The following is a 14,722-nucleotide window of genomic DNA, read 5'->3' on the forward strand; positions in this document are numbered from 1 at the left end:
TAAACTTGTTTTAAGTGATTTTTTTGTGTGTGTGTGTGTGTGTTCTTTTGTACAAAATCTGATAAGGGAAGCTGTATTGTTTTTTGATCTTTATCTAGCTGTCTATTTCTATGTAACAGTGTACTGCGTTGCACCTGATTACTTCTCCCCTTATTGTTAACGTTATTTTGTCTTCTTCTGTTTCTAGGCACTATTTGTATGGACTCATGTGGTATTATGCAAATTAATCAATGTGAATGAGTTCTTTCCCTTCTCTCCAAAATATTCTTTCTGAAATTTTTGTCATCATGGTATCAGAGCCAAGGCTCTAAAATCCTTGAAAGAGAGTACAAAGAGTAACTTTATTCGAAAACCCTACTTTGCAGATTTATTCAAAAATTGTTCTTCCCCAAATTGATTTTTCCCCAAATCAATTTTAACCTAAATCGCAAAATCGTTTTCCATTGATTCTCCTCCCTTGGTTAACATGAACGGAGGATCTATCATAGAGGTAACGAATCGTCTATACCTCCACCCTTCAGATGGTTCTCATACCATCTCCATCTCTAAACTCACCGGAGCTGCAGATTATCGAACATGGCGTCGTTCGATGGAAATAGCCCTGCAATCTAAGCGAAAGTTTGGGTTCGTTAATGGTATTGTTTTGCGCGCTTCTGATGATGCAACACAGGCGGAGCTTTGGGACACTTGCAACTCCACCGTGATTGGGTGGATCCATGCCTCTGTTTCAGACATCATTAAAGGTTCGATTATATTTCTGAATACTGCTCGGGAAACTTGGGTTCATTTAGAGAAGCGTTTTTCATTAACAAATGGGTCTCGTAAATATAAGCTCAGTCAAGATTTGTATGGTCTTAGACAAAATGGAGCTGCTGTGCATGAATACTACACAACTTTGCGAGATTTATGGCAAGAGTTGGAGTCCATGAACTCTTTGCCAACAATCACCACAACTGGTACAGATATAACATCTTTTCTGAGAGCTCTTGAAAGACAACAGGAGGAACAATACCTCATTCAGTTCCTTAATGGGCTGGATGAGGAGTATGGACCTCAACGCAGCCAACTCCTTCTCTTGAGCCCTTTACCTAGTGTTGAAACAGCTTGTTCTGCTATTCAGCAGGAGGAATCGCAGAGAGAAATTTTGAAACCTGTAAAACCAGAAATGGAGACGGTTGCCATGTATAGCAAAGCATCAGATGTTACCTGCAATGCTTGTGGCGGAAAGGGCCACTACACAGAAAGGTGCTTCACAGTAATTGGGTATCCTAAATGGCATCCAAAATACAGACAACAACAACGCAATGGTAATGGAGGACAATCCAAACCCAGGGAAGGAGGTCAAAGATGGGTCAAAAATAAGGGAAAAACAGAAGCGAAAACAGTTGCTATGGCTCAAGGGAATACAGCTTCCCTCATCAAAATCAAGAAATTTGTAGTTGTTAGTTGTCTCGTAAATAATTTTGGTATAAATTGAAGATGATGTCTCGAAACTATTATTTTGAAGATCCTTTCAAAGTAGTTTTTGATTGATCGAAAAACAATGTTTCCCAAATTGACCGATTGGCGATATTAGGGAACAATTTTTATGTTATTGATAGAATAATTTAATATATTTAAGTAGAGTTCATCAACAATGAGATGGTTTTCTGTGACGGAAAAAAGAAGACTCCAATTCGGGTAATTCTAAGTTTATTTGGAGATAAACATAACAAGAATATCAACATGTACAATTCAAATGGTTGAATAGGAAGTGGGAAATATGATTTATTACCCTCCAAAGAGTTTGCTTGTTAGATGAATCTCAATAATATTTGCAAGATACTCCGTATGAAATTTTATAATTTTTATTTGTTGACAGTGGAAGATGGTATAGGAAATAAACACATTAAAGGATACAGATGAATCATGTAATAAGTTATATCAGAGATAAACTATGCATATATATCTCAGTCCGATCCTTGGGTATAAATGTAGAGTATCACATTATGTGCTTATTTGGTTGACTCAAAATGAGAGTGGTAGTTCTTGGTATTTGGAAAACAATGAATTTGTTTTGTTGACAAAATTCTTGTGAAGTTTTATTTAATATAATTGGCTTATTAGTAGACATTTGAAACCAGTGATTTTTGAATTTCAAGTTTACAAACAACAACGAATTTTAAATTCTAGCTTCTTAACCAAACTTGAGTATTATCCCTCAAGTCCTTACATTCCTTTTATTCCAGTGAATAGCTAATATGTTTGGGTAACAAGTAAGAACAAGTAATGAACATTGCATTTCCTATGCGTTTCCTCACCCTTGTGTGGTATTTGGTTCTGCAGGTTCAGCAATGACAAAACCTGAAGCTGGGAAGTTAAGGAAGAGGCGGTAGAGGGTACGTAAGGGGTACATAAAGATGTTGGAGAGGGTTCCTAAGGTTGATAGAGTTAGCTCTTTGCCAAAGGATATATTGCATGAAATAATCATTCGATTGCCTTTTCTGTATGCAGCTAGAGTGTGTGCTGTGTCGAAAAGATGGAAAGAGGTTTGGACTTCAATACCCCGTCTAATTTTCACTCCCGAGAGTTTAGAGAGTAAATCAAAGAGGAAAATAGTTAAAATCCATGAATTCAGCGATGTTGTGAATAAGACACTACTTCAACACTAAGGTCCTATTGAGACCTTTCTCTTGCGCACACCTGCCCTAAGAGCCCTTTCTGATGTATGTGGTCAGTTGGATTTTCTGTTTAGACACGGGCTAAAAAAGTTAGTGCTTGACAATAGATGTGAAACTCAACTTAGCGTGAGTTCTAAAGTTTTCTGTTGTTATGACTTGGTGACAGTACTGCTTTTTGATAGAAATTTGAGGACGCACGCGGAAGTTTTGATGGACCTGATAATATAACAAAATTGCATTTTATCATTGATTATATTAATAAGAATTGTACAATAATATTTACTTTGGTAGAACACTTGTTTCTACCCTTCATATATTGTGGGAGCTCTCTTGACTTGCTCACCCTAAACTTATGCACATACAACCTATTTATAGTTGGTGTATCCTACTTTCTAGATTTTTCTACACTTATCTAATATTACATAATTCCACATCACATGTCCTAGATGCTTCTAGATACACCATCACTTGATTTTTCATTACTCGTGTAGATATTTCTAGAGTAACCTCTAACACTCCCCCTTAATCTAGAAAAATCTTGTACTTTAAAAATATTTCATATTTCGAAAATCTCGTTGATGCACTTGTCACCAACCACCAATCGACATGAACGCTCGAGTTTCATTAATGTTGGCACCCATGTTACCAACCTCCATCTTCTCGATACCTTTTATTAGTCTTGATCATTTTCTCGTTGGTATCCATGTTACCAACTATCCCACTGGTGCACATGTCACCAGTCATCTCCTGAAATTTTTCTTCAAATTTTATTTTGTTATTGGTGCTCATGTCACCGACTATCCCGCTAATGCTCTTGTCATTAGCAAGCTTCAAAATTTTCTTCTTCATTTTCTCCATTGTCATTTGTTTCTCCAATTTTTTTCTTCTTTTGTTGTGGTGCTCATGTCACCACCCATCACTGCTAATGCTCATGTCATTAGCAAACTCCATATTTCTCTTTGTGATTTTTTTCCACCAACCTATTCTGCTAATGCCCTTGTCATTAGCATCCTTCAAATAATTTCTTCTTCAAAACATATTTTCTTTCATCTTTTTCCATCCTTTCTCATTTTTATCATCAAATTTTATTTTATTTTTCATTTTCCTCCATAAATTTCTTCTTCTAGTTTAATTTTACCATATTTGTTATCTTCTTTAAAAAATTTAGATTTAGCACTTACCTCTTTTCCTCTTCTATATTTTCTTTAAATCTTGTAGCCCTTCATGTCTTGGGTCTCCGGTCTTCAATTTTGTCGTAATTACTTTTCCGGCTCTTGTACCATGATAGAAATTTGAGGACGCATGCGGAAGTTTTGATGGACCCGAATAATATAATAAAATTGTATTTTCATCATTGATTACATTAATAAGAATTGTACAACAATATTTACTTTGGTAGAACACTTGTTTCTACCCTTCATAATATTGTGGGAGCTCTCTTGATTTGCTCACCCTAAACTTATGCACATACAACTTATTTATAGTTGGTGTATCCTATTTTCTAGATTTTTCTACACTTATCTAATATTACATAATTCCACATCACATGTCCTAGATGCTTCTAGATACACCATCACTTGATTTTTCATTACTCATGTAGATTTTTCTAGACACTACTACATTTTTGAATTAATGCAACGGTAAAATAGGGGCTAATGCGACGGTAAAGTGAGAACCGTTGCAATAGAGAGGGCTAATGCGACGGTGCCTTGTATAATATTTCAGAAATTGGAGCTAATGCGACGGTGCATCCAAGCCGTTGCATTAGAGGGTCAAATGCAACGCATATCAGGCTAATGCAGCAGTGAGCCAATTAATATTTTCGCGCCTACGGTATACTTTATTCCCTCCCATTACTTTTCCCAAATTTTCAAAACCGCGCCCTTGCAATTTACGTAAAAAATAAGAAAATAGAAATAAAAAAACACGCAAAAACACTTTATGTGGAACATGTCCAATTTTTCTGGAAAGAGACTGAGAGAAAGAAAACCGTAGTTAGGGTTCATCAGAATTTTGGGCAAAGTCTAACAAATTGGTCTGCAATTCGCAATTATGGCTCGAGCTTATCTCGAATTTCTTGCAATTCTCTGCGAAATTCTCTGCGAAATTCTCTACGAAGTTCTCTGCGAAATTCGAACGCGAAATTAGTCTATTCATCGAGTGGGAGGATTGAATTGGGGCTTTCCATTAATAATTCGAACAAGTTAAGGAGGAGAAATTCTACTTCAACCATCTGCTAGTATTCATGGTATGTAATCGATTCACAATTCAGGTTTATGTATTAATAGTTTGAATTTTGGATAGTTTTGTGAGGGTTTGTTCTGTTTTTTCCCTTGTCTGGTAAGCATAATTCAGGGTTTGTTCTGTTTTTTCGCTTTTCTGGTAAGCATAATTCAGGGTAAGCATAATTCAGGGGGTTTGCGGATGTATTTTTGAAGAATTGGGTTATTGAAAATTGTTACTGTTTTGTTATCACGACTGAGTTTTTTTTTATAAAGGTTGCTGCTTTACTGGAAGATTAATTTGCAGATGAATTGGATTGATGTGCTTAATCTTTTATACAAGTATGTGAAATATTTGGGTTTCTGTTTTGTTTTGGTTATTGTTATTGACTTATTGTATATGTTAATATATTGTTAAAGCATCGTGGCTCGATTTCGATTACATTGTTTTTGAGGGAAGAGATGGGAAATAAGGGGAAGAAGAAATATTTGTCTGGGTGGAGCACAAAAGGATATTTTTCATGCCCTAATTGTCACTATGACACTGATTAAACATTGTATCAGCAATGGTTTGTTGTTATAGGGTTCGAAAATTTCTTGAGAAAACCAGGTGGGTTTATCCGGTTCTCATAAAACTAAGGACAATTCTAGGGTTCGGGTGATTGATCATGAATGTATAATCAAATCGGTTTTCTCATCAAAACAACTCTCCAAGTAAAATTTATACTAACTTTGTTCACAAAGAGTTTGATGAATTTTTTTGGAAATTGAAGTTAAGGAGCTCGAATTAATTGCGCCATGTTTTGTACTTATGCTATTGGTTTATTGTTATTTAGATACTATGAGGATGAATTTGATTATCATATTCTTCAATAATACAAGATTGATATCGTATGATCGGCAACATTGTATTCGTGATTGTTTAGGGTCGTTCCTGAAAGAAATATCACCTCTTTTGATGTCAGGATTATAGTAAGAACTTAGCGACTCTTCAGCCTATATATGATCCAATTTACTACTAGTTAGTATGGCGCTTGAAGGAAATGTATTCTGCTTTTAATTTCAAGAATAAGATTGAGATTACAATGACCTTTCATCATGTGGTTGCAGTTAATTATGATTGCACTTGAAAGAAATATCCTTTGCTTTTAATGTCAGGAGTAAGATTGAGAAGTTAGTGACCCTTCACAGTTCACCCTGTAGTCGATTTTAGTCAAGACTCAGGATCGAGCATGAAAGCAATAACCTCTCATACATGAGGAATAAGATTTAGTGACCCTTCACCAATGGAATTTAGTCAGGATTTCGCTTGACATCTCATAATATTTGGAGTAAGATTGAGAATTTAGTGACCTAGCTTCACTCTATTCATTAACTAACTCTTATAACGTTTTAGTGAATTCAGGATCTAAAGTAATTTTGCACTAGTCATCTCTCTTATAAGTCTTTATCCTGGTTATATTTCAAGTTTTGAACTTGTGTTCTTATTCAGGTTCTGTGTTGGAGTTTGGTGGCTTTCCTGCTTCTCTAGAACCGTCTTAGTTAAATTAGATAATTATAACAAAGATAGAGAATTTACTGAATGGACGCTGCATTTACCTGGTTGGTTAGTTCCTGATTGGCATATGTTATTAGTTTAATAAAATTTAATTTTCTCTAGATATAACTCATCAAATTTATGTGCAAGTATGATGGGATCTGGGAAAACAACTATTGGTGGGGTTGTGTTCGAAGCACTTAAGTTATTTGTTTTCTGATAGGTCTTTTCTTTGTCACTTAATAGATGATTTCCGATGACATATTTTAGTTAGAACTTCTGACAAGCTGCAAGTGTTCTCTGTATCACTTGTCAGTTAAAAAATTTTGTCCCCAAGAAGGAGCTAAATTATTTTGACTCAATGAAACTTAGGTCCTATAGTTCGGATTAATTATTTTGCAGGTATGATACTAATGGTAGTGGTTCTTTATGCTTCGGTGACTTATTGGTGGAGCAGAAAGTGGGAGGAATGTCTGTCCCATAAAGGAAGGAAATGAAATGAAGATGCCAATTAGATATTCTACACATTAGAGATTCACAGCAGGTTGTTCAAACTTTTCTGTGGATTAGGTATTACTAAATATCATGGTGAGTTGAACGTTTATTGTTGATCACTCATGGCATTTGTGAAGGGAAAGTATTAGCATGTTCATGTAGAAAGAGATGAATCTCAGTAAGTCAGTATCGTATTAGGAGAAGTTGTATCCTAGTACAATATATCACTTTTGCAACTCTGTTAAGCTGTTATAAAACTGGGGATACTATGAACAATGCTGATTTAAGTTGTTTGTTGCAGACTGAGGTGCTAAAGGAACTATCTATGATGCATTTGTTTGTTGTTTCCATTGGTGGAGGGGCTGTTATAAGGCCCGTCAATTGGTACTTATTTCGGATGTTCCATAACTGTCATTGAAGGTTGTCTTTTCTGTTTACACGATGTTTGGTGTTAACATTATTATATGTTTTTATTAACTGACCAGGAAACATATACGAAGTGGTATTAGTTTTTGGTTAGATGTACCAGTGGAGTGGTATTAGTACAAATTAAGCACCATCCTTCAAGGAGTGAATTTTATTGTAATCTGAGCTTGATTTTTATCCTTGTCCAAATATTCTTTGCTACACTGATAACAACCTGTTTTGCAGTGGCCTTATATCATTCGTGATAACTTCTATACTGTTTTTTTTGCAGATGTCACGTCGGAACATAGATAATCTCAGTCCAACTGCTGTTGCAATTGTTCGAGGTTGTTCTTTGCTCTCGGTCTGTTATGGTTCAATCTGAAGTACATGAGAGGAAGGTAAATATAAAAAGAAAGTTTTCTTACAAAGTTCATACGAAGTACCTTCTTACATAACTCCATTTACAAGTTTGGTAGTGATATTCGTTGATATTTTTTGAAATATTATGACCTTCGTATACTACTAATGGTCACTTTAATGATTGGTATAGGAAAAATATATAGTTCCTGAAGCCGGAAGAAAATATGCAATGGAGGCTGTCAATACAAGTTGGCGTAGTTATAAATGCAGATTTAAGAAGAATCATTTCTATGCATATGCCACTGATGAGTTAAGATGGGAGAATAAACCAGACACTATTTCAGCACCTCAGTTTCAAGACCTCTTGAATTACTGGAAATGTGAAAAAATTAAGGTATTTAATGAAATTTCCTTATATGTTCATGTAATAATGGGTCTTAGTAGTTGTAACTTATTGTTTTTATCTCATAGGAAGAAAGTAAGACCAACAGAGAAAATCGTTTGTTGTTAAATGATATGCACACGATGGGCCGTAAGGGGTTTGCAATTTTACGTCATGAATTGGTAACAACTTATTCTCATTTCTAGTAAGTTTCTTATATTTTGGTGCTGCGTGTTAGAGGTTACTTATATATGTTATTGTGCTTTTTAATAGCAAGAGCAGGATCCGGATAAGCAAGAACCTTCTCAAGCAAAGGTCTATAAAGAATCAAGGAAAAGAGTTCCAGGGAGAACATACCTTACCAACCCTGAGAAAATCGAAGAGAATATTGTAAGTTAACAATTGCATTTTAACATATTTGCATAGTTTTGATAATATAGTAAGAGAATGACTTAAAGTTCCATAAATAGGCAAAAATAGATGCTTTAGAGTCCACCCAAGACGGAGAAGAAGGGAACAACTCCAAAGACCTTATCTCTGAAGTGATACAAGGTCCCAAAAGCGAAAGCAAAAGCCGCGTACCACTTTACGGAAAAGGTGTGATAAAGAGTGACTTGAAGAAAAAAGAAAAAAAAAATCAGGCTTCTTCCGGAAGAGTTCTTGCAGAGTATGAAAACAGATTTGGTGCAGCAACATGCACCCCACGTTGTGTCTATGATTGTATCTCAACTTCAAGAAGCTAATCCCGAGATAAATATAGTTACTCCTGATTTTGTGACTCCATCGACTCCAAAGGATGCTGCCAGTGCGCCGCGTGGCAGTGAGCAAAATGGGCAGTCTAGTGGGACAAGTAGGACAATTAACCAGGTAAAATATTTGTTTTAGCACTATATTATGTTGCATTGTCTCATTATTTAGCAACACGATTACCAGCACAGTTAACAAAACTGAAAATACAAGATTCAAATTGTTTCACAAACTCTAAAATATCGTTAACTCAAATCTGCACACTGAACTTCTCCTTTTTCCTTCGTGTGAGCATCTCCACAAGGTACATACGGTATGTTTCAGCTTCCACCTTCCTGTATTCTGCCTCAAATCATACTTTAGTCCGAACAACAATGTTGTAGCCTCAGCTTGCAGAGCTGTCAAACTTGCTCTCTTCCTGTCCCATGCAATCATCACCACATCACCCATGGCATCTCTGACCACCATGCCCAGCCCTACACTTCCTTCCCTAACCACAGCATCCGTGTTTAGTTTTGTTCTCCCCTGTGTAGGAGCTCTCCAAAACAGAACTGTAGTGCGAAATATGCCACTGTTAGCAGTATCAGTAGATGCTGGTAGTCCAAGGAAGACCTGTCCAGCTTGAACCGATATCCATTGTTCTTCTGTTTTGCTTGTATTTGTTGCTTCAGTAGTTGCTGGTAGTCCATGGAAGACCTGTACAATTTTTGTTTGTATTTGTTGCTTCTGTTTTGTTCTTTCTTGCTGTTGGTCTAATAGTTGCAGAGGTATTGCTAATCATTGCTTCTTGTTATTCTGATCAATTAGGCTAGAGGAAAGTTAGAATTATTGAGTTAGCTAGAGGACTATGGTGCATGACCCACTGCTTTGCTGCTTAATGTTAAGGTTTGACAATAGTTGATTTTGGTTGACTTTTGCTGATATGTTGCTTGGTCTATTTTGCTTGATCTGATTAGTTCATTTTATCTCTATTCTTGATCATCTCTATAATGCATAATAAGACTTCAAATTTGTGTTTCAACAACTTTTAGTTTACTAGGAGATGAGTAACGTGTATCATATGTGCTCTCACAGAATGCAAATTTATAAAAATGATTGATTTATGAGCAACTGTTATATCAGATGGGAAATTTTTTTATGAGATTTTCGAAATGAATGCACATATTGGTACCTATGAACTCCTTGCAGATTGTACCCGGGGTCTTCAATGGCGTATTGTAACACCCTAATAATTCCTTGCTTTTATAAAATCATTTTTCAACTTAAAATAAAGGAATTACTAAAGTATTACCGCCACCGTGATAACGGTTAAGGCTATTACCAGAATTACGCAGCGGAATTTAATGTCAACTAACTTTTAAAAACATAATTAATGAAATATCGAGGCCTCCTACAATTTGGAACCATAATGGCCCAAAACCCAAAGTATAAATAATTAATTCAAACATTTCAAACATAATTAAAGTAAAGTTAAATAGTTCAAAATACGAAAACATGCAACTCTCTCGATCATCCCAAGCCACATGATTCCGATCTACCAACCTGCTATATTATTCTACTCCCCATCAATGCAAGTGCAAATGATAGATCATCATAGGGTCATTAAGGCAAAGGTCATGACCAAAACACACAAAGCACGTAGTCAGCAAAAGCTGAGTACTTACAAGAGTAGAGTGAACTGAAGATAAAACATGCATCACTCACTAAGTATTAATCAACATGCAAAAGCCATATAATAATAAACAATCAACCATGAATACAAGACTCGACTCTTGACTCGACTCTTGATTCACAATTTAATTAGAATAAGCTTCGAACGGGCCAAAAGAATATTCCACAAAGGGAAAAGGGATGGGAGCCAACCATACACCAAATAATAAATAATAAATTCGGGCCATACCGAGTGTCGGGCCATACCGACGGAATTCCTGCGCATATTATAAATGAAACAACGTCTTGTATCATTAGTAGGAGTACGAGCTTTCCGGCAAGACTCCCTCCATTGTTCATACTCAAGGTATATACGTTCCAAGAGTTTTGAAGCTTGTTCCGGTTGCACTTTACGTTTATTAATATTTTATTAAAGGCGAACTCAAGACTCACCAACATGCACACATACAATTAATAAACAACCAAAACAATCTTATTTTAAATGCTTTAGGACTTGTGATCAACAAGGAAAGACACTTGTGATATTACTACCATGTTCCTCCTCACCAAGGTGAGACTCCACATCATGCACATTAACATGAGGGTTGTTCCCTTGCACGACAAATCCTAATTCATTTCATACATAATATTCCCAACTGAACCCTACATGTGCGATGGCTTACGTGATCTAACCCTTCACATGTGGTAAGATACGTAGTACAACGAGGTACGAATGATTGACTCAAAGTATGCTAGACATCCCGTACAATAGCATACAAATAAATAATCCATCCCTTGCATGTGAAACAAACCATACATGCATAAATACTGAACAACATGATTGACAATGAAATCCATACTCATAATAATTTCAACATGCTTGTTCAACAATTAATCCAATAAATCCAACATCACAAATCACAATGCTCGTTCACCAAAATAAACATGATTCCACATAATATAATTCACATCATCAACAATCATGTAATGTCATTGACAAAAGGTGTGGTCGCCCTAGACTTGTACGTACCTTGAATACCTAAGCGTAGGGGCCACTTTGCAATAACGAGCACTCAACTAGAAATCACCTCCTATCATCAAAATAATGAAACTTAAATTATTTCCATGTTCATTAAATTTCCAGAAACTTTATAAAATTTAAAACCTCCTTTAAACTTTAGAATTCTATCGTTTTTTAATAATATAATCTTCTCGATTTGCAAAATCAATCCCTAGTACAAAAACATACTTTTTCCGCCTTTAAAATCAATAAAAATCAACACTTTAAGCCTTTATTCAAATCTGAAAATATAATTGATTATCATAATTAAAATCATCACCTAATTATGCTAATCAATTGACTCATTAGGTCTAGGTTAAAACCCTAACTTGAAAATCCCAATAAAACTAATTTATTATCATAAAAATCAATGCTTTATTCAATAAACAAATCTGAAAATTCATCCTTTACTAATTAAAACAAACCTAATGAATCACAACACGCAAATCCTCAAACCACGGTATTCATAACCGGTTCCCAGCATTTTAATTACTCAAAACAATATTAATATAATAATTTAAAATACGGAATTTAAATAGAATAGGTAAGGAAGAAGAGGATTATACCAATCCGGCCTATAGCACGGAACAACCACGAATTTAAAGTGATTGGGCGAAAATTGAACAAGAACGAACACGAACAACACACACACACACACACACGCACAATTCGTGTGCGGGTGCGCACGCAGCGACGAGGGGCAGCGAGTGCGCGAGAGACGAGGGTAGGGGTGTGCGGTGCACACGAAGCAACAACAACACAGCAGCACAGCACCAACAGCTATGCGTGCTGGCTGGGCGGGCTGCGAGAGAAAGGGAAACGAGAGACAAGGGGTGTGGGTGGTGCTGCGTGCACGAGAGCACAAGCGAGCACGAAGAGAGGGGCGAGGGACGAGGGCTGTGCGAGAGGCACGAGGCACCAACGAGCAATGGTGCTCGATTGAGTGCGGGGCAAGGGGGACGACATTAGAGGGCCGAAAGAAAGAGAGAGAGGAAAGGAGTTGGAGTAAGGGGCAAGCAAAGCAAAAGGGGCTTCATGAAATTTTAGGGGTTTATTTAATGATGGGGGAGTCTATTTATAGGCTCCCTATTTCTAATGGGCTAGGCTTAGGGAATTTGAATTGGGCTTAGGGAATTAAATGATTGGGCTAGCTTAGGACTTGAATTAAATTCTTTTGATTGGGCTCGTTTAGTAAAACGAATTGGACTTTTCATTTAAAACCCGAATCCTTTAAAAATCATTTGCAACTCATTAAATTTCCCGACTCAAGAATTAAATTCGTTTCGTAATTAATTAAAATAATAAATATTCTAATTAATAAAATACATTTAAGTATTATTTAAATGCTAATAAATCGTAAAATGCTTTATAAATACAATAAAATATACTTATAAATCTTATGAAAATACGAGGTATTACACGTATTGCCTGGGCACGTATTTTCTCCCCCGATCAATTATCATCAATCCTTATTTAAGTACAACTCTCACTAGAATACACAATGCCTTCTCTCTCTATCTTTTCTCTACTTAATTCCTAGAGTTACTGTCAAGTACAACTCCCTCAATTGTTGTTTGTCTTGTAGCTAGGTGGCAATAGTTCATGCACTGGATTTGTATCTATTGCTTTTGTTTTGGTGTTATGATCATAACAATTAATATTGTTGTTATTAACAACCATTTTTTTCTTGATTCTCTAAGTTGTTCCATTTTTTTATTAACCAGGAAGGTTTTTTTGCTTTCTGTCAGCTTCACCCTTATTATTACAATATTTCTCCATCAGCTTCACCCTTATTATTACAATATTGCTCCGTTTTTGGGGATTTAAACATTAGAATATCTTCTAATTTCCCCGCATTCAAGACCTTTGGATTTAAACTTGTACCATATTTAACTTGTGCTCATTCGTGATTTAAACTTGCAGGAGTATGGTGCGCTAAATGGAGAAGAAATGTAGATCTAGCAATAAGACGGTGGAGGCTCTTATTTGTTTTGGGTCGTTTTGTAATTCCTGTAACGTTGAATTTGTTTCTATGGATTTTAATTTTATGTATTTTTGTCATTAAAAACACCAAATTAATTAGTGAACAACTATTTTGTAATGCATGTGTTCTATGGGCACTAATATTGTAATATTACTTTTCAAGTCAATGAAAATCTTTTGTTATTATATTATTATTATTATATATTATATATTATATATTATATATTATATATTGTATATATATTGTATATTGTATATTGTATATTATCATGAACCGTTGCATTAGGGAAAAGGCGTTGCATTAGTTCATTAAGCTATTGTAGGTACCCGTCGCATTTGCTAAAATGACCCGTCGCATTAGCTAAAATGACCCGTCGCATTAGCTAAATAAATCGTCGCATTACCTCAATTACCCGTCGCATTAGCTAAAGAACTAATGTGACACTCCACCTACAAACCGTCGCATTAGGTGGAAACCTACTGCAACGGTATTAATGCAACCGTCGCATCAGGTCATTGAACGTTGCATTAGGCCTAATGCAACGCCTCCGGATGCAAGGGTCATTTGGCGTCGCATTAGGTCTAATGCGACGGATTTTCATGCCTAATGCAACAATTTTAGGCGTCGCATCTGACTAGAAATGTAGTTGTGAGAGTAACCTCTAACACTTTTTCATTGCATAATAAAACCTCTTAAATATTTCTCTGGGTTTGGGAAGCTTACAGGGGCATAGTTTTACAACATAGTTGTGGATAAAGAACTGCTGTTTATAAAGTGGGAAGTCTTAAAATTTCTTCGATTAAGAAACATCTGAGGACTCGAGTTGCTCCTGCACATCTCGATAGATGCTCCCAAACTTGAGACGTTGGACATAAATGGAGTTTATAATTCACTTGCTGTGAATTGCAACAATCTTGTATCAGCTTCCTTGGTACTACAGAAACAGGAAACTAGTGGTTTGGAGGAGGCACATTCGTATGAACTTATCAATGCCAGTAAACTAGAGAGGATGTGTTTGGGGTGTTTTTTCTGTAAGGTAAAATGGACACTAAAGTGTTCTCTGATAGTTTATTAATTACAAATTCATCTCTATTTTCTTATCCTGTGTTTCATACCTGATATTATAGGTTATATTTGGAAAATAAGGGTTTTCTGGTACTGCCCCGACTGCTCCGAACCTAAAAAGTCTGGATCTGCCATCCATTCCGTTAACTGAT

At 35.9% G+C, this 14,722-nt stretch overlaps 1 protein-coding gene across 10 annotated transcripts; it reads left to right on the plus strand.

Moving 5' to 3' along the window:
* The first annotated feature begins 4,585 nt into the window (after nt 1-4,585).
* On the plus strand, nt 4,586-13,690 carry LOC110776864 (uncharacterized). 10 transcript variants are annotated; one of them, XR_008918574.1, is made up of 9 exons: nt 4,587-4,908; nt 6,822-7,092; nt 7,216-7,334; nt 7,612-7,720; nt 7,873-8,076; nt 8,154-8,246; nt 8,338-8,454; nt 8,535-8,931; nt 13,445-13,690. XR_008918574.1 is itself a non-coding variant. In XM_056826550.1 (7 exons), exons 3-7 carry the CDS (start codon nt 7,691-7,693, stop codon nt 8,805-8,807), a joined length of 717 nt encoding a protein of 238 aa, XP_056682528.1. In that variant the 5' UTR covers nt 4,586-4,908; nt 6,822-7,092; nt 7,216-7,690; the 3' UTR covers nt 8,808-9,921. The 10 variants fall into 10 exon arrangements, 2 of the variants coding, with proteins under 2 accessions (XP_056682528.1, XP_021837116.1); XR_008918573.1 differs by having other exon boundaries at nt 6,822-7,007; XR_008918575.1 differs by lacking the exon at nt 7,216-7,334 and having other exon boundaries at nt 4,586-4,908; nt 6,822-7,007.
* The last annotated feature ends 1,032 nt before the right edge of the window (nt 13,691-14,722 follow it).

This window comes from Spinacia oleracea, chromosome 4 (assembly GCF_020520425.1).
Source record: "Spinacia oleracea cultivar Varoflay chromosome 4, BTI_SOV_V1, whole genome shotgun sequence".
In the NCBI taxonomy this organism is placed as follows: Eukaryota; Viridiplantae; Streptophyta; class Magnoliopsida; order Caryophyllales; family Amaranthaceae; genus Spinacia; species Spinacia oleracea.

Bases quoted from the DNA above. Each gene is read 5' to 3' on its own strand.
- LOC110776864 (XM_021981424.2), top strand. From the start codon at position 7,691: ATGGTTCAATCTGAAGTACATGAGAGGAAG. The intron at 8,247-8,337 runs GTAACAACTTAT...GCTTTTTAATAG, and splicing joins CAATTTTACGTCATGAATTG to CAAGAGCAGGATCCGGATAA. The intron at 8,455-8,534 runs GTAAGTTAACAA...TTCCATAAATAG, and splicing joins AGAAAATCGAAGAGAATATT to GCAAAAATAGATGCTTTAGA.